Source organism: Hemitrygon akajei, chromosome 23, assembly GCF_048418815.1.
Source record: "Hemitrygon akajei chromosome 23, sHemAka1.3, whole genome shotgun sequence".
In the NCBI taxonomy this organism is placed as follows: domain Eukaryota; kingdom Metazoa; phylum Chordata; class Chondrichthyes; order Myliobatiformes; family Dasyatidae; genus Hemitrygon; species Hemitrygon akajei.
In genome coordinates, this window is record NC_133146.1 from 15,624,731 (window position 1) to 15,650,162 (window position 25,432).

A 25,432-nucleotide genomic window follows, 5' to 3' on the forward strand; every position below is an offset into this window, starting at 1 on the left:
ATTTCCTTACGCAGACAGTGGTGGGAATTGAACCTGATTTTACAGCTTGTGCCGTAAAGCTTTATGTTAACCACTCCACTCCCATGCCACCTCACCAGACGAATGCGACGCATCAGTGATGTCAAGAATAGGGGAGTTTGCTCATTTATTGTCAAAATATACAACTTGAAATTCTTCTCTGGGTAGCCATGAAACCCAAGAAAGAAAAGAAAGGCAGCACAGACAGCACCCCCCAAAAATCCCTCGTCCCCGCACAAAAAATGAACAAAAATGGAACAGGCATGCCAACTCCACCCCCCATTCCATCCAACTGCACAAAACACCAAACAAAACAGAACAGGAACATCGGCCCCCAAATCCCTCCTCTCGCACAAAAAAACGAACACAACAGAACAGGCACATCGGCCCCCAAATCCCCCCTCCATGCACAAAAAACACAAAAAAGATTGGGCGAAAAACACAGAATATAAAAAACTATAAGACTGAAGAAAAAAAAGTCTATAGTCCAAGTCCACATCCAAAACACAGAAAACCTTCGGGAACATTTGGGCCCATTGGCAGATCTTTCTCCCTCTGTAGCGGAGCCATCAAAAACAGATAGCCAGTGCTCACCCTCCGCATTCACCTCGATGCTTCAATCTCCCTCATTGCTTTGATCAGTGAAATGGAGTCGAACATCGGCCTGCACCCCGTTCGGCAGAGCGCCCGCCGTGAGGTTCGTGCATGCTTCCTCTGCCTCCCGAAATCCTCTTGGAGACTGTAGAGTGCTGGAATACCCAAATGATCTCCAAACAGCAAGTCACAGTCTCCAACAGTTCCAGAATCACATCCAAGACAGAAAACAAACATAAAGAAATGAAATATATGGTTTCATCCTGGAGATGCTGACCGAAGGAGCGTTGTACACAGGCGCCATCTTGACGGGAAAATTTATTTGAATCAGTAAAGAAGAGGCAGTGTGGAATTGTTGACTAACCCAGTTCAGCTTCTAGATAAGGTAATTAGATTGTTGGTGAAGGAAATGGCATACTTCTGGATTTTCAGAAAGGAATCCTGCACACACAGCAGAATTGATTCCCATGGAATGAAATGAAATGATCCATGACAACACATTCACGAAAGTGGCTTAAGAATAGAAAGTCTGGGGCCGTGGTAAATGGGAGACACAACAGGTAGTAGATGCTGGAAATCTGGAGCAACACAAAATGCTTGGGGGGGGGGGGGGTCTCAGCTGGTCAGGCTACACCTGTGGAGGGAAATGGAAGGTTAATGTTTTGAGTTGAGACCCTTCACCCTCCTGATTGCTGCCTGAATTCCTCTGGCATTTTGTGTGTTGCTGGAGGAACTCAGAAGGTCAGGCAGCATCTGCGGAGGCAGTTAATTGTTGTTTCCCAGACTGCAGGGTGGTAGACACTAGTGTTTCTCTGGAGTCAGTGTTAGTACCATTGCGCTTTCTGATCTACACTACTGCCTTGCAGAGGAGTGTACAGCTGGAATTTGAAGATTTGCAGATGACGTACTTTGGAGGTTTGGCAAACAGGAGGATGGTAATCAATTACATAGTGAGGACAAGGTTTATTGACTACAGAGAAAAGTATGAAGTGATGAGACGGAAACATCATTAGCATTACATCCTTTTAGGCAAAATTGGAGTTGAGAAATGCCACTTAATGTTTTTTTATATATATTTCATATTGTAATTTATAGTATACTTTATATATTACAGTGTATTGCTGCCATAAAACAACACATTTCACGACATATGTCAGTGATAGTAAACCTGGTCTAACCCCTGGAAGTCCAAATGCATAGTAGTCAATCAAATGAGCTGATTTTGGGCACAACAATCTCCCAGCTTATTTCAGTTGGTTGAGAGTTCTAGGGGAAGAATTTTTTAAAAATTGAGATTAATGTAGGATTGGTGTATAACATTGCAAAGACCTTTCCTGGAGAGTTGTGCATGATTTGGTCAGTCAGTTAATGGCGGCATTAAAGTGATGCAGAAAGGAATCACAACAATGTTACTGGGGCTGGAGGGCTCCTGTAGAGACGGAATAGGCTGAGACTGTTATAGAAAATGGAAGATCACAGCACAGGAACAGGCCATTTGGCCAACAACATTGTGCCAAACCAGCTAAAAAGCAAATCTAAAACACCCAAGCACTAATGCCTTCTACCAACGCCATCCATATCCCTCCATCTTCCTTAAAACCCAAGTGCCTATCCAAACAACTCTTAAAAGCCTCTCCCACCATACCAGGCAGCACATTCCAGGCATCCATCACTCTCTGAGTAAAAATCTTACCGTTCACATCCCCCTTGAACGCTCCCCCACCTTCAATGCATGCCCTCTGATATTTCACATTTCAACCCTGGGATATAGATATGCTCTGCCCACTCGGTCTATGCCTCTCATAATCTTGTATACCTCTCTCAGATCTCCCCTCAGCCTCCAGCGCTCCAGAGAAAACAACCCAAGTTTTTATCCAGCCTCTCGTGATAGCACATGTCCTCCAAATCAGGCAGCATCCTAGTAGAGTCTTCTGTACCCTCTCCAAAGCCTCAACGTCCTTCCTGTGGTGAAGCGACCAGAACTGTATGCAGTACTCCAGATGTGGCCTAACCAGAGTTTTGTAAAGTTTCAAAATAACTTCTTGACTTTTGAACTCATTGCCTTGACTAATAAAAGAAAGCATTCCACAAGCTGCATTCACCATCATATCGACCTGTGTAGCCACTTTCAAGGAGCTATGATCTAAAGATCCATCTGCTCAGTAGCACTGTTAAGGATCTTGCTCTTAACAGTGTACATCTCCTTGCATTTGCCCTACCAAGATGCAACACCTCGCGTTTATCTGGGTTAAACTCCATCTATTTCTCGGCCTGAATCTGCAACTGATCTACATCGTACTGTGTTTTTTGCCAGTCTTCTACACAATCCACAAATCCACTAATCTTGGTATTATCTGCAAATTTACTAATCCGGCCATCTACACTTTCATCCAGGTCAGTTATGTACATCACCAACAGCAGAGGTACCAGCACAGATCCCTGTGGAGCACTGTTAGTTACAGACCTCCAGCTCGAATAAGTTTACTACCCTCTCTTCTATGCACGAGCCAGTTCTGAATCCAAACAGCCAATTCACCATGGACCCCCATCCATCTTATTGATTAGCCTCCCATAAGGGACTTTGTCAAATGTCTTACTAAAATACATGTCAACAACATCCAGTACCCTACCCTCATCAATCTCTCTTGTCAAAAAACTCAATCAAGGTGGTAAGGCATGACCTGTCATGCACAAAGCCAAGCTGTCTCTCCCTAATTAGGGCATGGATTTTCAAATACTCATATATTCTATCCTGAAAAATTTTCGCCAGCAATTTCCCTACAACTGAGGTGAGACTATATTTCCCAGGATTTTCCCTTGTTCCCCTCTTAAATAGAGGTACAACAATAGCCACTTGCCTGTCCTCTGGGACCCCACCTGTGACTATAGAGGACATGAAGATACTGGTCAAGGGACCAGCAATCTTGTCTCTTGTCTCCTTCAATAACCTGAGGTAAATTACATCAGGCCTTGGAGTCTTATCTACCTTAATACTCATTAGGATGCCCAACACTTCCCCCTCCTTGACCTCTAAATGCTCTAATATGTTTATACACTCAGCACTGATCTCCTGGTCCTCCATATTCTTTTCCTTGGTAAATACTGAAGCAAAGTATTCATTTAGTACCTCACTCACATTCTTTCCATCCAAGTAAATGCCCCCCCATCCTTAATGGTCCCACGCTCTCCCTAGTTATCTTCTTGCTGTTGATGTATATGTAGAATGCCTTTGGATTCACCCCAATCCTACTTGCCAATGACTTTTCCAGGTCCCTCCTGGCTTTCCAAATTCCTTTCTTTAGTTATTTTCTGGCTTCTTAATACTCCTCGTGTGCTTCATTTGATCCTGACTTCTGTAACTTTATATACTTTTCCTTTTTCTTCTTGTCAAAATTCATCAGCCCTCTGGACATCCAAGGTTCTCTTGTCTTTCCTTCTTGTGTTTCCTTCTAAACCCTTTTCCTTTCATATACTCTGTGCAGAGTATAGGAAATCTTTAAACATCCTCCCCATGTCTGATGTGGTCTTGCCAGAGAAAAGGTGTTCACAATTAATGCTTCTTAGTTCCTGCCTAATGCCCTTGTAAGTTCCCCTACTCCAATTTAAAACTCCCCCAAGTGGATCATATCTTATCCTTATCTATGGCTATCCTGAAAGTTACGAACTTGTGGTCATTGTTCCCTAGCTCAGGGGTCACCAACCTATTTGCACCGCGGACCGGTAGAATATTAACAATATTCTTGTAGACCGGCTGACGGGGGGGGTGGTGTTAATCATGACTGGAATATAGGTGAAACTATAAGTCACTTACACTTGAGTGGCTAAACTCAATTTCGTTTCTAAAATTAAACACACAGTGCATATTTTCCCCACGTGAATATAGTGTTAAGTCAATTACAAGTCACTTATAAGTCAATAGCATCATAACATTTTAAGTAATGTTTGGATATTAAACACACAGCGCATATTTTCCTCGTATGAACATATAATCGCCTTAGCCAGGTGCGGCTGGTCGTGGGTGGGGTGAGAGGACAAGGTAAGGGCCAGAGGTCCCCATGTCGGGGCCGTGGCGGTCGCAGTCTGGAGAGTGAGGAGGAGTGCGACAGGGCGTGTGCCCGCCCCCCCCTTGTAGGTAGGTAGGATCTATCGGCTGACAAAAGTTTGGCTCGAGGGATGACTTTCAGTAGATCGCAGTGAGGTAGCTGCTCTGCTATTTACGAAACGCTGAGCCCGAATTAGGTCGTCTGCGAATATTTTAGCACCAGATTCCCCATGAACTTTCGGTGTGGTAAACAGGTTTAGAGGTGGCGCCCATCTGTCTGAGTTCTAGGCCAGTAGCAATGGCACTTCTTGCCGGCCGCATGAGGTGGCCGGTTACCCGAAGCCAACCAGTGATCCCTGGCACTAGGGTATCACTGCGTTTAGGCGACTGATGACCTCGTGTGTGTTCAAGTTCAACAGTGGGCGTGACAGGGAATGAGGAAAAGTGCAGCTGACTCATATCGTTTTACATCGCCAAATCATATCGTTTCCTCGTGGCCCGGTAGCACATGCTTTGCGGCCTGGTGGTTGGGGACCACTGCCCTAGCTGCTCGCTCACTGGGCCAGGCTCATTACCTAACACCAGGTTCAGTATGGCCCTTCCTCTTGTTGAACCATCCACACATTGATTTAAGAAACCTTCCTGGATGCATTTAACAAATTCTGCCCCATCTAAACCCCTTGCATTAAGAAGGTTCCATTTTATATTAGGGTGAAATCCTCCATGACAACAACCTGAGGGGCAAGTTTTTGGAAAGATTTAAGCGGTATTTAAAACTGATATGTGGAACAAGCTTCCTGAGGAAGTGGTACAAATATAGTGTTTAAAAGACAGTTCGATACATGGATAGGAAAGGTATGGAGGGATATGGAAATAGGCAGTTAGAGCAGAGCACCCCTGTGGCCATTCCCCTCAAAAACAAGTATACCGCTTTGGGGAGAATGCCACGGCAACCGGGTTACAGGCACTGAGCATGGGTCCGTGGTGCGGAAAGGAAGGAGAGAGAAGAAGGGAGCGGTAGTGATAGGGGTCTCATAGTGAGGGGAACAGACAAAGAGTTCTGTGGGCGTGAACGGGACACCCGGATGGTATGTTGCCTCCCAGGTGCAAGGGTCAGAGATGTCTCAGATTGCATCCACAACATTTTGGAGAGGGAGGGGAGCAGCCAGATGTCTTGGTACATATTGGTACCAATGACATAGGAAGGAAAAGCAATGAGGTCCTGAAAAGAGAATTTAGAGAGCTAGGTAGAAAGCTGAGGAGCAGGACCTCCTGGGTAGTAATTTCTGAATTGCTGCCTGTGCCACGCACCAGTGAGGTTAGAAACAGGATGATTTGAGATAAATGCGTGGCTGAGAAGCTGTTTCGGGGGCAGGGCTTCAGGTTCTCGGATCATTTGGGATCTCTTCTGGGGGGTGTATGACCTGTTCAAAAGTGACAGGTTGCACCTGAACCTGAGGAGGGCCAATATTTTTGTGGGCAGGTTTGTTAGAGCTGTTGGGAGAACATAAACAAACATAAGAAACAGGAACAGGAGTAGGCCATTCGGCCCATCAAGCCTGCCCTGCCATTCAATAAGATCATGGCTGATCTGTCTGTAAACTCAGCTCCATCTACCTGCCTTTTCCCCATAACCCTTACTTCCCCTACTATGTAAAAATCTATCTAACTGTATCTTAAATATATTTAGTGAAGAAGCCTCAACTGCTTCCCTGGGCAGAGAATTCCACAGATTCACCACTCCCTGGGAAAAACATCTCTGTCCTAAATCTTCTCCCCTGAATCTTGAGGCAATGACCCCTAGTTCTAGTCTCACCTACCAGTGGAAACAACTTTCCTACTTCTATCCTATCTATCCCTTTCAAAATTTTGTATGTTTCTATAAGATCCCTTCTCATTCTTCTGAATTCCAGAGAGTATAGTCCCAGGCGACTCAATCTCTCCTCATAGGTTAACCCCTTCATCTCTGGAAACAACCTGGTGAATCTCCTCTGCACTGCCTCCAAAACCAGTATATCCTTCCTCAAGTATGGAGACCAGAACTGCACACAGTACTCCAGGTGTGGCCTCACCAGTACCCTGTATAGTTGCAGCATGACCTCCCTGCACTTGAATTGAATCCCTCGAGCACTGAAGGCCAAAATTCTGTTTGCCTTCTTAATAACCTGTTGTACATGCAAGCCAACATTTTGCAATTCATGATCAAGCACTCCCAAGTCATTCTGCACAACAGCATGCTGCAATCTTTCACCATTTAAATAATAATCTGCTCTTCTATTATTCCTTCCAAAGTGGATGATCTCGCATTTACCAACGTTGTATTCAATCTACCAGACCTTGGCCCACTCACTTAACCTATCTATATCCCTCTGCAGACTCTCCGCATCCTCTGTACAGAGCCCCTCTCCCGTCTTCAACCCTCCTCCTCTTCATGGACACCCCGCTCTGGTCTTCTGCCTGCTCTGGATCTCTTTATTGCTAACTGCCGACGAGACATCAACTGTCTCGACTTCATCACACCTTGTTCCAATTCCACCCTCACTCCTTCCAAATGCTCTGCTCTCCGCTCCCTCTGCACCAATCCCAACCTCACTATGAAACCCGCTGATAAGGAGGGGGCGCTGTTGTAGTCTGGCGTACCGACCTCTACCTTGCCGAGGCACAGCGACAACTCACTAATACCTCCTCTTATTTACCCCTGGATCATGACCCCACTAAGAAGCACCAGGCCACTGTCTCCCACACCATCACCAACCTTATCAGCTCTGGGGATCTCCCATCCACTGCCACCATCCTCATAGTTCCCACACCCCGCACTTCCCGTTTCTACCTCCTACCCAAGATCCACAAACCTGCCTGTCCAGGTAGACTCATTGTCTCAGCTTGCTCTTGCCCCACCGAACTCCTTTCTGGATACCTTGACACTGTTTTATCCCCCCTTGTTCAATCCTTTCCCACCTATGTTTGTGACGCTTCAAATTTTTTCAGTGATTTTAAGTTCCCTGGCCCCCACCACCTTATTTTCACCATGGACGTCCAGTCCCTATATACCGCCACCCCCCACCAGGAAGGTCTCAAAGCTCTCCGCTTCTTTTTCGATTCCAGAACTAACCAGTTCCCCTCTACCACAACTCTCCTCTGTCTGGCAGAATTAGTCCTTACTCTCAGTAATTTCTCCTTTGGCTCCTCCCACTTCCTCCAAAGCAAAGGTGTAGCCATGGGCACCCGTATGGGTCCCAGCTATGCCTGCCTTTTTGTTGGCTTTGTGGAACAGTCCATGTTCCAAGCCTACTCAGGTATCCGCCCCCCTCTTTTCCGTTGCTACATCGACGACTGCATTGGCGCTGCCTCCTGCACGCGTGCTGAGCTCGAATTTACCTGGTCCATTTCCGAGACCTCCCTCCCCTTTCTTGATCTTTCTGTCTCCATCTCGGGAGACAGCTTGTCAGCAGAGCAGCAATGGCATGTATTTCTGGAGGGAAAATGAGGAAGGTGCAGGACTTCTGTATTCCAGAACTGAAGAAATACTCAAATGGTAAAATAGTACAACCATGGCTGACAAGGGAAGTCAAAGATATTGTAAAAGCAAAAGAAAGGGCATACGACAAAGCAAAAGTTAGTTGGAAGATAGAGGACTGGCAAGTTTTTAAAAACTTACAGACAGCAACTAAAAAAATCATTAGAAGAGAAAAGATGAAAAACGAAATCAAGCTAGCAAATAATATCAGAGTGGATAGTAAAAAATTTTTCAAGTAAATTAAAAATAAAAGAGAAATGAGAGTGGACTTAGTACTGCTAGAAAATGAGGCAGGAGAAATAATAATGGGGGACAAGGAGATGGCTGATGAACTAAATGAATATTTTGCATCTGTCTTCACTGTGGAAGACACGAGCAGTGTGCCAGATGTTGTAGTGTGTGAAGGAAGAGAAGTGGGTGCAGTTACTATTACAAGAGAGAAGGTGCTCAAAAAGCTAAAAGACCTAAAGGTATATAAGTCACCCAGACCAGATGAACTGCACCCTAGGGTTCTCAAAGAGGTAGCGTTAGAGATTGTTGTGGCATTAAAAATAATCTTTAAAAAATCATTGGACTCTGGCATTGTGCCAGAGGACTGGAAAATTGCAAATGTTACTATACTCTTTAAGAAAGGAGGAGGGCAGTAGAAAGGAAATTATAGACCAGTTAGCCTGACCTCAGTGATTGGGAAGATGTTAGAGTCAGTTCTAAGGATGAAGTGATGGTGTACTTGGTGACACAGGACAAGATAGTACAAAGTCAGTGTGGTTTCCTTCAGGAAAAATCTTGCCTGACAAACCTGTTGAAATTCTTTGAGAAGATTACAAGTAGGATAGATAAAGGGGATGCAGTGGATGTTGTATATTTGGACTTTCAGAATGTCTTTGACAAAGTGCCACACGAGGCTGCTTACCATGTTAAGAGCCCGTGGTATTACAGGAAAGTTACTTACATGGTTAGAGCATTGGTTGATTGGTAGGCAGTGAGTGAGAATAAAAGGAACCTTTTCTGGCTGGCTGCCAGTGACTAGTGGTGTTCCGCAGGGGTCGATGTTGGGACCACTTCTTTTTATGCTGTATATTAATGGCTTTGTTGCCAAGTTTGCAGACGATATGAAGATTGGTGGAGGGGCAGATAGTGTTGGGGATACAGGTAGGATGCAGAAGGACTTAGATTCACAAGGATGATTCCAAGAATGAAAAGGTTTTCATACGAGGAACGTTTGATGGCTCTGGGTCTGTACTCACTGGAATTCAGAAGGATGAGGGGGGATCTTATTGAAACCTTTTGAATGCTGAAAGGTCTAGATAGAGCAAATGTGGAAAGGATGTTTCCTATAGTAGAAAGTCTAGTACAAGAGAACGCAGCCTCAGGATAGAGGGGTACCCTTTCAAAACAGAGAAGCAGAGAAATTCTTTAGCCAAAGGGTGGTGAATTTGTGGAATTTGTTGCCACATGCAGCTGTGGAGGCCAAGTTGTTGGGTGTATTTAAGGCAGAGATTGATAGTTTCTTGATTGAAAATGGCATCAAAGGTTATGGGGAGAAGGCTGTAAACTGGGGTTGAGGAGGGGGAAAAAAAGCTCAGCCATAATTGAATGGTGGAGTAGACGCGATGGGCCAGATGGCCTAATTCTGCTCTTATGTCTTATGGTCTTATATGGGCCATAGGAGGGGAAATGAGACTAGTGCAGATAGACATCTTGGCAGGCATGGATGGGTTTGGGCGAAAGGGACTGTTTCCATGCTGTAGGACTCTGACAGTTCCAGGTTGAGAAGCTGTTTTTAATCCTGTCTTTCATTGGACACAACTGGGCAACTCTCCAACTGGACAAAATGGAGTAGTGGGGTGTTTTCAGATCTGCCTGAGAGAGAGCAGATACAACGTCTGGCAATAAAACATGGTTGCAGTGGGGCACTGGAGTATCAGCCAAGGATTTTGTGCAGGTCTCAAAATCTCACCCCTCTGACTCAGCATTACACGCATGGTTATGGAGCGGCTGCTGATCCTGTGCATGTTGGATTCCTCATCAGTAGCCAGCTTTTTACTCTGGCTAACCACACTTATTTCATAAAATTAACATTCTATTTAAAGTAATCCTGCTTTCATTCACTCTCTGCAGGAGGTGACCCCGGGAAATCTGGAAGAACAGGAACAGGAACAGGACGACGAATTCAAGGATGCAATAGAGGTGAGTTGAACATTACTGGCAGTGAGCTCGTCTGCAGTGCCTCGCAAGCTTCTGGTGTGTGTTTTCATGGTACTGAAAACTCTGCAGCATGCATTTGTTTCACTGACACAGATGATGTGGTCAAGAAGGGACCAGTAGAGTCATCAGTGACGAAACAATAAAAAGGACCCTTCTTCAGTCCTGAAGAAGGGTGTTGGCCTGAAACATTGACTATTTCGTCTTTTCTATGGTTGCTGCCTGACCTGCTGAGTTCCTCCAGCATCTTGTGTGTGTTGCAATAAAAAAAAGATTAGCTTTACTTGTCACATGTACATTGAAACATACAGTGAAGATGTCATTTGTGCCAAAACATAATATATATGAATATCTACTATACATGAGGGGGCTTAATTTTAATGTGATTAGAGGAAAGTATAATAAGGATGTTAGAGGTAAGCTTTTTACACAGAGTGGTGAGTGCGTGGAGCACCCTGCCAGGGGTGGTGGTTAGTGCAACCCTATTACAGCTCAGGATGTCTGAGTTTGGAGTTCAGTTCCGGCATCAACTGTAAGGAGTTTGTACTCTCTTCCCCAGGAACATGTGGGTTTCCTCCGGGTGCTCTGGTCTCCTCCCACATTCTAAAGACGTACCGGTTAGTAGCTTAATTGGTCATTCCAAATTGTCCTGTGATTAGGCAAGGGTTAAATAGGTGGGTTGTTGGGAGGTGCGGTTTGTTCGGCTGTTACAGCCTGTTCCACTCAGTAAATAAAAAGAGAAGTGGAGGGTTATGTAGGAGGGAAGGATTGGATTGATTTTAGATTAGGTTAAAAGGTCAGCACAACATCGTGGGCCAAAGCACCTGTACTATGCTGTAATGCACAAGAGATTCTTATGTATGAATATGAATATGCATGTGTACACTCTCTTCAAGAGCTCTGCCAAAAGAAGTGTATTAAAATTCTCATTCTTGTTCCTAATAGTAAAATCACATGACGAGGATTATTTTTAATGATGGCAGAGTGGCACGGAGAGTAGAGCTGCTCCACTGACCCAGGCTGGATCCCAACGTAGCTATTTCTTTGATACATCACACCACCTTGTTAGGTTTAAGGTGAGAGTGGAAAGATATAATAGGAACTTCAGAGGCAACTTCTAATAAATCAAGGGTAGTGTTATAAACAAAAAAACTTCACACCATCTTAAAAGCTTCTTCCCCCAGGCAGTTAATCTGATCGACCTCTAAACACATTAAACCACTTTTTATAATGCTATGTACATTGTAAATACATGTTGGTGTTTATGCATATTTTATTTCCATATCTGTGCTTTTAACTTTATATTATTCTTAATTCTTTGTAATTGATGAATGTTGTTTTTGTTGTATGTCACACAAACACACCACTGCAAATTCCGTACATGTAAGTGTATTTTCCAAATAAAGCTGATCCTTAAGTGAGTTGCCAGGGGAAGTAGCTGAGGCAGGTTCATGGAGTGGAAACGTTTAGAGTGGCATGGTAGCATAGCGGATAGCACATTTGCTTTTCAGCGACAGCAGTTACCGATCAGAGCTTAATTCCTAACGCCGTCCTGTGGGGAGTTTGTATGATGCCGTAGGTTTCCTCCAGGTACTCCAGTTTGCTCCACATTCCAGAAATGTACAGATTAGAGTTAGTAAGTAGTGGGCATGATTGATTTCATTTGACGCAAGCGACGCATTTCTCTTATGTTTTGATGTTTGTGTGACAAATAAAGCTAATTTCTTTCATCTTCAGATGGTAGTGGAACTAGCTTGGTGCATGTTTGACAGTATGGACCAGTGGGGCTGAAGGGCTTGTTTCTGAGCTGTGTAACTGAACTCTGTGAATCCTAGTCCTCACAGGCAAAGCCCTCCCCACCATTGAGCGCATTTACAGGGAGTGCTGCCACAGAAAGCAGCATCAATCATAAAGTACCTCCACCATCCAGACCATGCTCTCTTCTTGCTGTCTATCATCATGCACGAGGTACAGGAGCTGTAGGTCGTACACCACCAAGATCAGGAACAGTTACTACCCTTCAACCATCAGGCTCCTAAACCAGCATGGATAACTTCACTTGCCTCAACACTGAACACAACCCATGGACTCACTTTCAAGGACTCCACAACTCATACTCTCAGTATTATTTATTTACTTATTTCTATTTCTTATTTGCAGAATTTTTCTTTTGCAAAGTTTTTGTCAATCTTTGTGTACGTATAGTCAATGTCAGAGTAAATTTATTATCAAAGTGCATCTATATCACATATACGTCTTTAATTCCATTGTCCTCTCTCCTCTCCTATTAGATTCCTCCTTCTGCCCTTCACCTCTTCCAGTTTCTTACTTCATCCACACCTCCCCTTCAAACCGGGGAATCTGTCAATGCCCCATCCACTCTTCCCCGTTCAGCTAGATCTATCTCGAGCACCAGGTGACTGACCAGTCTTGGTGAACGTGTGGCTTGGCTGGGTGGAAAAATTGGCTGCCGATTTCTCATACATAACAATCCCTGCACTTCAAAGTCCCTTGCCATGTGTGAGGTGTTTTTGTGATATGTCTTGTACTTGCAGAATACCATATCATGTTTTATTTATTATGGCTGTTATGGGGAAAAATAAATTTTGTTGTGTGCTCCACTACTTAAGAACAAACAGATATTTGGAGTATGTGGCTTATTGAAAATAAATAGCATTCCCAGTTCTCAAACATCACTAACTACCTTCTCCTGTCTCTCGCTTATATAAAAAAAACTCATATTTTACACTGGGTTTTATTTGAATATATTCCTCCTTCACATAGACTGAGTGGGCCACTTTATTGGATAAACATGTAGACCTTGTTAATGCAAATATCTAATTAGCCAATCATTTGGCTGCTACTCAATGCATAAAAGCATGCAGGTGTGGTCGAGATTCAGCTGTTGTTCAGAATGGGAAAGAAATGTAATTTAAGTGACTCTGCGTGTGGAATGATTGTTGGTGCCAGACAGAGTGATATGAGTGTCTCAAAGTGCTGATCTTCAGGGATTTTCACACACAAAAGGCTAAAGAGTTCACAGAGAATGGCACGAATAACAAAAAAAAATCCAGTGAGCAGCAGTTTTATAGGGAAGAAGTGCCTTGTTAATAAGAGAGGTCAAATGAGAATGGCCAGGCTGCTTCAAACTGACTGGAAGGTGACGGTATCTCAAATACCCACACGGTACAACACTGGTGTGCGGAAGAGCATCTCTGAACACACAACACGTCGAAGTGGATGGGCTTCAGCAGTAGAATGCAATGAACATACACTCAGTGGCCATTTTATTTGGGTACAGGAGGCACCTAACACTGTGTCCACTGAGTGTGCGTGGGGAACTGGGTTCAGTAGCAATCATAAGACACAGGAGCAGAATTAGGCCATTTGGTCCATTGAGTCTTCTCTGCCATCTTGACTGATTTACTATCCTCTCAATCCCATTGTCCTGTCTGCTCTCCACAACCTTTGACCATACTAATCAAGAAACAATCAAACTCTGCTTCAAATTTGCCCCAATGATGTAGCAATAAATTAAACAGATTTATTGCCCTCTGGTTAAAGAAATTCCTCCTCATCTTTGTTCTAAAGGGACACACTTCTATTCTGAGGCTGGGCCCTTTGTTCCTAGACTCCCTCACTATAAGAAGCATCCGCTCCATGCCCACTCTATCTAGGACTTCCAGTACTCATTAGGAAGTGTGCATGGGGAATTGGGTTCTGGCAGTCCTAGTCCTGATGCTTCTGTACCTCCTACCTGACGGTAGTAGATCAAAGTGATTGTGGAATGGGTGTCAAGGATCCTCAACAATGTTTTGGACCTTTCGTCTGCAATACCTGGCAAATGTCAGAAATAGAGGGAGAGGGAGACCCTGATGGTCCTCTCGGCGGATTTTACTGTCCTCAGTAGGGTCTTCGGTCTGATGCCTGGCAGCTTCTGTACCACACAATGACGCAGCCAGACAGGACACTCTCAGTGCTCCTGTAGAAAGTTGTTAGAATGGGGTTGGGAAGCCTTGCACACCTCAATCTCCTCAGAAAGTGTAGGTGTTGCTGTGCCTTCTTGACTAGTGAGAAGATGCTATCGATCTAGTTAGATTGTCCATTATGTGCACGCCGAAGGGCTTTGTGTTCTTCGCTCTCTCCATGGCAGAGCCATTGATGTGCAATGGAGAGTGGTCAGTGTGTGTCCACAATGATCTCTTTTGTTTTGTCTGTTTTGAGACTCGGGTTCTTGTCTCGCACCATTTGACAAACCTCTCGTATGCTGACTTATCATGTTGCTGATGAGGCTGACCACTGTTGTATCATCAGTGAGTTGAATCTGGCAGTGCAGTCATGAGTCAGCAGTGTGAACAGCCTGGGGCTGAGCAAGTGCTCAGTGTGATGGAGCTTGAGATGTTACTGCTATTTTGGACTGGCTTGGGTCTTCCTGCCAAGAAGTCCAAGAACCAGTTACAGAGAGTATCAGTACTATTGATTAACTGTATCTCAGTGCATGTGGCAGTAATAGATCAATACCAATAACTGCCTAAAAAGTTGTGTGTGTGTTGGAGGACATTTGCAGTTTGAGGAGCTATTGAACATTTTTTCTTTCAAAGAGGACACAACACAATAAGTAACCTCTGCAGAGGTTGCTACTGGCACTCCATTGGCTGATACACATCCTCTTTCCAACAACATCCTGTAGGTGCCAGCTCTAGTTGGAGCTGTTCAGAGTCACACGGCACGTAAACAGGCCCTTTGGCCTAACTGGCCCATGTCAACCAAGATCCCCGTTTAAGCTGGTCCCATTTGCCTGCATTTGACCCATAACTCTCTAAACCTCAACTATCCATGTAGCTGTCTGAATACTTTTTAAATGCTATTAATGTACCTGCCTCAACACACTTCTAGCAGCTCATTCCATATATTTATTTAGAGATACAGCACGGTAATAGGCCCTTCTGGACCAATGAACCTGTGCCACCCAATTACACCCATCTGACCAATTAGCCAACTAACCCAGACACGAGGAAATCTGCAGATGCTGGAAATTCAAGCAACACACACAAAATGCTGGTGGAACGCAGCAGGCCAGGCAGCATCTATAGGAAGAAGCACTGTCGACGTTTCGGGCCGAGACCCTTCGTCAGGACTAACTGAAAGAAGAGATAGTAAGAGCCTACGAACCCAATGTCTTTGGAATGTAAGAGGAAACCAGAGCACCAGGAGAAAAGCCACATGGCCACGAGGAGAACATACAAAACTCTTACAGACAGTGGCAGAATCGTACTCAGGTCGCTGGAGCTGGGAATAGTGTTATGCTACCTGCTACACCACCATGATGCCCACACTGACCACCTTTTGGATGACAAAGTTGTCCCTCAGATTCTCTTAAATCTCTCCCCTCTCATCTTAAACCTATGCCCTCTAAATCTTGATTCCCCAACACTCGGTAACAGTGCACATTCGCCCTGTCTATGCTCCTCATAATTTTATGCACCCCATCTCTCAGTCTGCTTTGAGGGTTAAAAAAAAATTCCAGCCTCTCTCCATAACTCAATCCCTTGAGTTCTGGCCGACAGCCTTGTTAAAAACAAAATTGAAGCAAAGGACTTCGCCACTTGACTTTTCTGCTCCTTCCTGTCGCACGTCTTTGTAAAGGTCATGATTAGGGCACAGAAATTAGGAGCAGGAGTAGGCCACCAGACCTCTCGAGTCTGCCTTGACTGTTCTCTATAACCATGGCTGATCTATGATGGCCTCAACTCCACATGCTGCTTCCCCATCACCCTCAGTTCTATGATACATAGAACTGCGGATAAAGACTAACTTCATTTGTCCAGTGTATACCAAAGCATACGGTGAAATGTGAAATCTGTGTCAGCGACTAACACAGTCCAATGACATGAAGGGGCAGCTCACAAGTACTGCCATGTTTCCAGTACCAACGTAACATGCTCACAACTTACTAACCCTAACCCGTATGTCTTTGGAATGTGCGAGGAACCTGGAGCACCTGAGGAAACCCATGCAGTCATTGGGAGAATATAGAAACTTCTTTCACACAGTAGTGTGAATTGAACCTTGCCACCACTGTAAAGTGTTACAGTAGCCACTACACTTCTGAGCAGTACTACATTGGAGACAGGCCATTCTGCCCACTTTTGGGGACTGGTCTTAAAGTGAGTTTATGCTCAATATCCTCCTCCTGTGTATGATCTATATCCCTCCATTCATGCATCGAGCTAGTCAGTTTAAAAGCCTCTTAAACTCCACCAAACCACAGCTGCAAGAAAAAGTTTGTGAACCCTTTGCAATTACCTGGTTTTCTGCATTAATTACTCATAAAATGTGGTCTGAGCTTAATGTAAGTACAAGAATAGACAAACACAATCTGTCCATACGAACAACACACAAACAATTGAACAACTTCTCATCAATACTGAGTACACCATTTTAACAATCACAGTCTAGGTTCAAAAAAAGTATGTGAACCTCTGGGGTAATGCCTTCTACAAAAGCTATTTGGAACCAGCTGTTCCAATCTATGAGATGAGATTGGAGGTGTGGGTTGTAGAGGTGCCCTGTGCTTAAAAAAAAGACACACAAAGTGAGGTTACTGATAGAGCCTGCCTCTTCTCCAGAAAGATCTGTTTATGTGCACCATGTCTCGATCAAAATAACTTTCAGAGGACCTTAGAAGAAGAATTGTAGAGATACATGAAGCTGGTAAAAGCTACAAAGCTACTGGCGTTCTGTCGCATTCACCTCAATAATAAGCAAGTGCTTTGAGGGGCTGGTCAAGGACTACATCTGCAGTATAGAACATAGAATGGTACAGCACATTACAGGCCCTTCAGCCCACAATGTTGTGCCAACCTTCAAACCCTGCCTCCCATATAACCCCCCACCTTAAATTCCTCCATATACCTGTCTAGTAGTCTCTTAAACTTCACTAGTGTATCTGCCTCCACCACTGACTCAGGCAGTGCATTCCACGCACCAACCACTCTCTGAGTGAAAAACCTTCCTCTAATATCCCCCTTGAACTTCCCTCCCCTTACCTTAAAGCCATGTCCTCTTGTACTGAGCAGTGGTGCCCTGGGGAAGAGGCGCTGGCTGTCCACTCTATCTGTTCCTCTTAATATCTTGTACACCTCTATCATGACTCCTCTCATCCTCCTTCTCTGCAAAGAGTAAAGCCATAGCTCCCTTAATCTCTGATCATAATCCATACTCTCTAAACCAGGCAGCATCCTGGTAAATCTCCTCTGTACCCTTTCCAATGCTTCCACATCCTTCCTATAGTGAGACGACCAGAACGGGACACAGTACTCTAAATGTGGCCTAACTAGAGTTTCATAGAGCTGCATCATTACATCGCGACTCTTAAACTCTATCCCTCGACTTATGAAAGCTAACACCCCATAAGCTTTCTTAATTACCCTATCTACCTGTGAGGCAACTTTCAGGGATCAGTGGACATGTACCCCCAGATCCCTCTGCTTCTCCACACTCCCAGGTATCCTGCCATTTACTTTGTACTCTGCCTTGGAGTTCGTCCTTCCAAAGTGTACCACCTCACACTTCTCTGGATTGAACTCCATCTGCCACTTCTCAGACCACTTCTGCATCCTATCAATGTCTCTCTGCAATCTTCGACAATCCTCTACACTATCTACAACACCACCAACCTTTGTGTCGTCTGCAAACTTGCCAACCCACCCTTCTACCCCCACATCCAGGTCGTTAATAAAAATCACAAAAAGTAGAGGTCCCAGAACAGATCCTTGTGGGACACCACTAGTCACAACCCTCCAATCTGAATGTACTCCCTCCACCATGACCCTCTGCCTTCTGCAGGCAAGCCAGTTCTGAATCCACCTGGCCAAACCTCCCTGGATCCCATGCCTTCTGACTTTCTGAATAAGCCTACCGCATGGAACCTTGTCAAATGCCTTACTAAAATCCATGTAGATCACATCCACTGCACTACCCTCATCTATATGCCTGGTCACCTCCTCAAAGAACTCTATCAGGCTTGTTAGGCACGATCTGCCCTTTACAAAGCCATGCTGACTGTCCCTGATCAGACCATGATTCTCTAAATGCCCATAGATCCTAACTCTAAGAATCTTTTCCAACAGCTTTCCCACCACAGACGTAAGGCTCACTGGTCTATAATTACTTGGACTATCCCTACTACCTTTTTTGAACAAGGGGACAGCGTTCGCCTCCCTCCAATCCTCTGGTACCATTCCCGTGGACAACGAGGACATAAAGATCCTAGCCAGAGGTTCAGCAATCTCTTACCTTGCCTTGTGGAGCAGCCTGGGGAATATTCTGTCAGGCCCTGGGGACTTATCCGTCCTAATGTATTTTAACAAATCCAACACCTCCTCTCCCTTAATATTAACATGCTCCAGAACATCAACCTCACTCATATTGTCCTCACCATCATCAAGTTCCCTCTCAGTGGTGAATACCGAAGAGAAGTATTCATTGAGGACCTCGCTCACTTCCACAGCCTGCAGGCACATCTTCCCACTTTTATCTCTAATCGGTCCTACCTTCACTCCTGTCGTCCTTTTGTTCTTCACATAATTGAAGAATGCCTTGGGGTTTTCCTTTACCCTACTCGCCAAGGCCTTTTCATGCCCACTTCTTGCTCTTTTCAGCCCCTTCTTAAGCTCCTTTCTTGCTACCCTATATTCCTCAATAGACCCATCTGATCCTTGCTTCCTAATCCTCGTGTATGCTGCCTTCTTCTACCTGACTAGATTTTCCACTTCACTTGTCACCCATGGTTCCTTCACCCTACCATTCTTTATCTTCCTCACTGGGACAAATTTATCCCTAACGTCCTGCAAGATATCCCTAAACATTGACCACATGTCCATAGAACATTTCCCTGCAAAAACATCATTCCAATTCACACCCGCAAGTTCTGGCCTTAGAGCCTCATAATTTGCCCTTCCCCAATTAAAAATTTTTCTGTCCTCTCTGATTCTATCCTTTTCCATGATAATGCTAAAGGCCAGGGAGCGGTGATCACTGTCCCCCAGATGCTCACCCACTGAGAGATCTGTGACCTGACCCGGTTCGTTACCTAATACTAGATCTAGTATGCCATTTCCCCTAGTCGGCCTGTCAACATACTGTGACAGGAATCCCTCCTGGACACACTTAACAAACTCTGCCCCATCTAAACCCTTGGAACTAATCAAGTGCCAATCAATATTAGGGAAGTTAAAGTCACCCATGATAACAACCCTGTTATTTTTGCACCTTTCCAAAATCTGCCTCCCAATCTGCTCCTCAGTATCTCTGCTGCTACCAGGGGGCCTATAGAATACCCCCAGTAGAGTAACTGCTCCCTTCCTGTTCCTGACTTCCACCCATACTGACTCAAAAGAGGATCCTGCTACATTACCCACCCTTTCTGCAGCTGTAATAGTATCCCTGACCAGTAATGCTACCCCTCCTCCCCTTTTTCCCCCTCTCTATCCCTTTTAAAACACTGAAATCCAGGAATATTGAGAATCTATTCCTGCCCTGGTGCCAGCCAAGTCTCCGTAATGGCCACTACATCATAATTCCATGTATGTATTGTTGGGCTTGAAATTCTGCCCTGTGTTCGTTTAGGAAGAGAGACAACCAACACCGGAATATTACAAAACTTGGGTTTATTGCAGAATTCGTAACTGGCACAGCGAATATACGGGTCGCTGGAGAAGGCGCGTTCCGTCTTCCCCTTACAATCTGCTCTTATTTATACCCCTTTTCCCCCCAGCACAACCCCCCGCTACATATTAGGTAATATCGGGCACTTGTGTCCATCTTATTGGCCCGATGCCATACACTCACGAGTTACCTGTTTCTTTTGTTTACTGAATCGCGTGACACTAGTAGTTTCGGTGTAGCGGAATCCCCAGTTTCGCTTCCCCCCCTCCCTCGCATTCCGGTCTCCTAATATTACGTGAGCCACTCCTGACCTGTAATGGCAGTCTCGAATTAACCCTAACAGTATCCAAGCTCTCAGTTCATCACCTTGGTTCCTGATGCTTCTTGCATTGACGTACTCGCACTTTAGCCCTTCTACCTTACTACCTTTACACCCTTTATTCTGCTTCTCTTTCCTCAAAGCCTCTCTATTTATTGGATCTGGCTTTACTCCATGCACTTCTTTCACTGCTCTATCACTCCGGGTCCCATCCCCCTTGCAAATTAGTTTAAACCCTCCCGAACCATGCTAGCAAACCTATGCTGCCATCCACACTGGACCTCCTGAAATTCGCCTACCAATACAACCGATCAACAGACGCCACAACTCTACACGCTGTCCTTGCACATCTGGAGAAGGATGCTGATGTGAAAATGCTGTTCTTGGACTACTGTTCAGCATTCAACACCACAATTCCTTCCAGGCTCGACAAGAAGCTCAGAGACCTTGGCCCTCACCCTGCCTTGTGTAGCTGGATCCTGGACTTCTTGTCAGATCTCTGGCAGGCGGTAAGAGTGGGCTCTCTCACATCCACCCCTCTGACTCTCAACACAGATGCCCCTCAGGGCTGTGTACCAAGTCCCCTCCTTTACTCTCTGTATACCCATCACTGTGTTGCCACCCGCAGCTCCAATCTGCTCATTAAATTTACTGTCGACACTACACTGATTGACCTAATCTCAGATAATAATGAGGCAGCTTATAGAGAGGAAGTCATCACCCTGACACAGTGGTGTCAAGAAAACAACCTCTTTCTCAACGTTGCAAGAGCAAAGGAGCTGGTTGTCGACTACAGGAGGAATGGAGACAGGCTAACCTCTATTGACATCAATGGATCTGGGGTTGAAAGGATGAACAGCTTTAAGTTCCTCGGCATAAACATCACTGAGAATCTCACATGATCTGTACACACCGGCTGTGTGGTGAAAAAAGCACAACAGCACCTCTTTCAGATTCTGTTGAAAGAGAAGTTGGTGAAGAAGTTTGGTGTGGGCCCCCAAATCCTAAACTTTTTATTGGGGCCAAATTGAGAGCATCCTGACTGGCTGCATCACTGCCTAGTATGGGAACTGTACTTCCCTCACGCATTTGTAGGTGTGAACTTTCCGCTATTCAGGATATTTAAGAAGACAGGTGTGTTAAAAGGGTCTGAAGGATCATTGGAGACCTAAGTCATCCCAACCATAAACTGCTCCAACTGCTACCATCTGGGAATCAGTACCGCAACATAAAAGCCAGGACCAACAGGCTCCGGGACAGCTTCTACTAGGCCATCAGACTGCTTAATTCATTGGTGATGCAACTGTATTCCTATGTTATATTGACTATCCTGTTGTACATAATATTTATTATAAATTACTATAATTGCACATTGCACATTTGAACGGAGACATAACATAAAGATTTTTACTCATGTATATGAAGGATATAAGTAATAAAGTCAATTCAATTCAATTCAAAAGCATTTCTAAAGACCTGAGTGTCCATCAGTCCACAGTAAGAGCAGTTGTCTACAAATGGAAACTCAGTACTGTTGCTACTCTCCCTAGGGGTGCGTGTTCTGTAAAGATCACACCAAGAGCACAGTGTGCAATGCTGAAGGAGGTGAAAAAGAACCCAAGGGTAATGACAAAAGACCTGCAGAAATCTTTAGAACTCGCTAAGGCCTCTGTTCATGTGTCCACTATAAGAAAAACACTGAACAAGAATGGTGTTTATGGAAGGACACCACGGAGGAAACCACTGCTCTCCAAAAAAAAATTGCTGCACGTCTCAGGTTTTCAAAAGACCACCTGGATGTTCCACAATGTTTCTGGGACAGTGTTCTCTGGACAGATGAGACAAAAGTTGAACTTTTTGGCAGAAATGCACACTACTATGTTTGGAGGGGAAAGGGCACTGCACACCAAAACCTCATCCCAACTGTGAAGCATGGTGGAAAGAGCATCATTGTTTGGGGTTGCTTTGCTACCTCAGGGCTGGGACAACTTGCAATTGTTGAGGGAACAATGAATTCAAAACCGTATCAAGACATTTTACAGGAGAGGAATGTCAGAATAGCGGCCATCACCTGAAGATTAATGGAAGTTCGATGGTGCAACAAGACAATGATCTGAAACATAAGAGTAAATCAACAACAGAATGGTTTAAAAAGAAGAAAATTTGTGTATCTTTTGTTTATTATTTTATGAGATGTGGATGCTTATTTCCCATCTCCAGTTGTCCTTGAGAAGGTGGTGATGAGCTGCCTCTTGAACTGGTACAGCCCCTGAGATGTAGATACATCCACCGTGCTGTTAGGGAGACCAAACCAGAGCCCAGACCTTAACCCAATTGAAATGCTGTGACATCATCTGAAGAGGGCTGTTCATGCAGGCCATCTCAGAAATAGCTCCAGGGAATGTTTGATGGACGTTAGAAAGAGGTTCTACCAGTTATTAAATACAAGGGTTCACACACTTTTCCCAGCCTGGACTGTGAATGATTAAACGATGTTTTTAATAAAGACGTTCAAAGTATAATTGTGTGTTATTAGTTTAAGCAGATTGTGTTTGTTTATTATTGTGACTTAGATGAAGATTGGACCACATTTTATGAGCAATTAATACAGAAAATCAGGTAATTGCAAAGGGTTCACAAACCTTTTTTGCCACTGTTCCTGCTTCCACTGCTCCAATAATGTATTCCAGACACCAACCACTATGTAAGTTTTTAAAAAAGCTCCCCCTCATTGCCTGTAAACTCCTCCACCTCGACCTTAAAAGCTTGTCCTCTGGTGTTTGACACTTCTAACCTCTGAAGAAGATTCTGACTTTCCACCCTCTCTGTGCTTCTCATAATTTTAAACACCCCTATCAGGTCTTCCCTCAGCCTCTAACACAAGAGAAAACAACCAAGTTTGTCCAACTTTTCCTATAGCTCATGCCTTCTAATCCAGGCAACATCCTGTAAAGCTCTTCTTTACTCTCTTCAAAGTCTCCACATCCTTACTGTAATGGGGCAACCAGAACTGCATCCAATACTTTATGTGTGTGTGTGTGGTCTGACTAAAGGTTTTATATAGCTGCTTAGTTTTCAAAAATGTATCTGCTTCCACCTTAATTGTTTCTAACAATCCAATTCCCATAGTTCTCTGGGCTAGAGAATCCTGGAGACATAGATTTTGACACACCACCATTTTAAGTGGACCAGACCTTTGTCTTGTTACTATGTCCCGTTGTTCGAGGCTCTCCCAGGATGATCTGAAATTGGCACGAATGCTTCAGAGTGAGAAGGTTATAAAAGCATGGAGGCCATTTTCAGGCCACAGCTTGAACACTGCTTGCTGCTGTAGCCGCCATTGTATGAAAAGTTGAAAATGAATTGGAGAGGCTACGTGAGAGGCTTTTGAGGATGTTACCAGGACTGGAGTAAAGACTACATGAGCCAGGGGTATTGTGTATGCAACAGAGGAAGCTAAGGGGAGGCATAATTGAGGTGTATAATAATAATGAGGGTGCCTGACAGCAAGTAGAAGAGGTGCAACACAAAGTGGTTAAGGAGAAATTAGCAGGGAAAGGAGGAAAATTAGTCTGACCCAAAGGATGAAGGAGGTATGGAACTCACTGTTTGGAAGGGTGAGAGAGGCAGAAACACTCTCCACATTTCAAAAGTCTTGAAGGACTGCACCTATGGGTGGGAGGTGGGTTACTCCTTTCAACCAGGACAGTGATGTCGCACCAGTGTTCTTCACTTACCACTACCTCCTTAAGTCTCCTGTCACCTACAGGACCAGAAAGCAGGCAAAGGGACATGGAAACTGAATGTTAAGTTGGTGACCTCAGAGAACATTAATGAGCTAGAGAGGAATACACAGAATGGAGAACCATTCTTTGATTCCCTGTTCACTGGTGGGTTGTGATGAAGGAGAACAGCAAGATGTTTTCCAACTGCAAAGGTGTTCAGAAGAATGACAGGGTCGAAGGGAATTGCATCAACTCCAGAGTTAGGGCAATCTCTCCTTCTGCAGTTGAAGGGGCTGGATGTGAGTGATAAGTTTCAAGATGTGATAAGCCAGTAAACCAGCCTCCGAATCTTCCAAAAGTACCTTCTGATCCAGTCACATTTTTTCTTCCGGAAGATTCACAGAGGGAGCTCTGTGATCCACAACTTTAAGGAAGAGGACAGCAAGATGCCATCGTCGCACACAGATATACTGAGGATCTGTAGGTTCTTCAATGCCACCCTGTATGATAGAAAGGCCACAGCCTCCCAAAAATTGTTGTCTATCACACAGGAGAGTCTGGACCAGCCACTGACCCTGGAGGAGCTGACTGACTCCATCCCTTCCTTTGATTTGAATAAATCTCCCGGTGGCTCACAATGCCATCAGGCAGTGGTCAGCAAGTAACTTCCTGCAGACACTGCAGGAGAAGGACTCAATAGACACAGTGGGGTAGTTTCCCAGGCAGACTGTCCAGTCCATCTGACGGAATGCCTCGTTGTGAGGCCCCACCAGCAGGCATCAAGACCCTCGACTGGCTGGTGCTGAGAGGGGCCCTCCCAGTCAGATTCTTCCTGCGTTATCAGAGCATCATCCTCAACAGCCCACTGCCTGTGGGTAAGAGACATAAGCTCACCTTTTTGCAGACTGGGTTTGCTGAGAAGGATGAAAGGGCCTGTATCATGTTTCATCCCCAAGAGCTGTATGACAGAGGTCTCTCCGGCCTACAGGCTGTTTCCAAGGATGCAGCTGGAGACCAACATCAAGTGCCTCTGGCAGATCGTCAAATCGGTGAAAGAAACTCTTTGGTCTGTCTGAAATTTGTTGGTCTACCAGCGCATCCAGGTGTCTGTGGAGGAATGCTGTGGAGTGCTACAGGAGTACGCACTGAGGGGTGCACTGCAGCTTGCTGCTTCTGCTGCAAAGCTCTCGGTGGGAGAAGGACCACGGTGCTGGATTGGGGGAGGAAGCCCCTCAGTTATTATAGTGTTTAATATAAAACCCCAGAGGGCCACATGAGCGGCAGCAGTGCTAGAACAGTATGGGAAGCATTGATCATGTATGTAAAGAATGGAAAGGCATGGA

The 25,432-nt window shown here is 44.8% G+C and overlaps 1 protein-coding gene across 2 annotated transcripts in view; it reads left to right on the forward strand.

Annotated features, from left to right (window-relative positions):
• zfyve27 (zinc finger, FYVE domain containing 27) overlaps positions 1 to 25,432 on the forward strand; it is a 208,579-nt gene that overhangs the window by 61,810 nt on the left and 121,337 nt on the right. For both annotated transcript variants that reach the window (XM_073027028.1, XM_073027029.1), the window contains exon 7: positions 10,293 to 10,361. In XM_073027028.1, the coding sequence (XP_072883129.1) occupies positions 10,293 to 10,361 (69 nt within the window). The remainder of the gene's footprint in view (positions 1 to 10,292; positions 10,362 to 25,432) is intronic.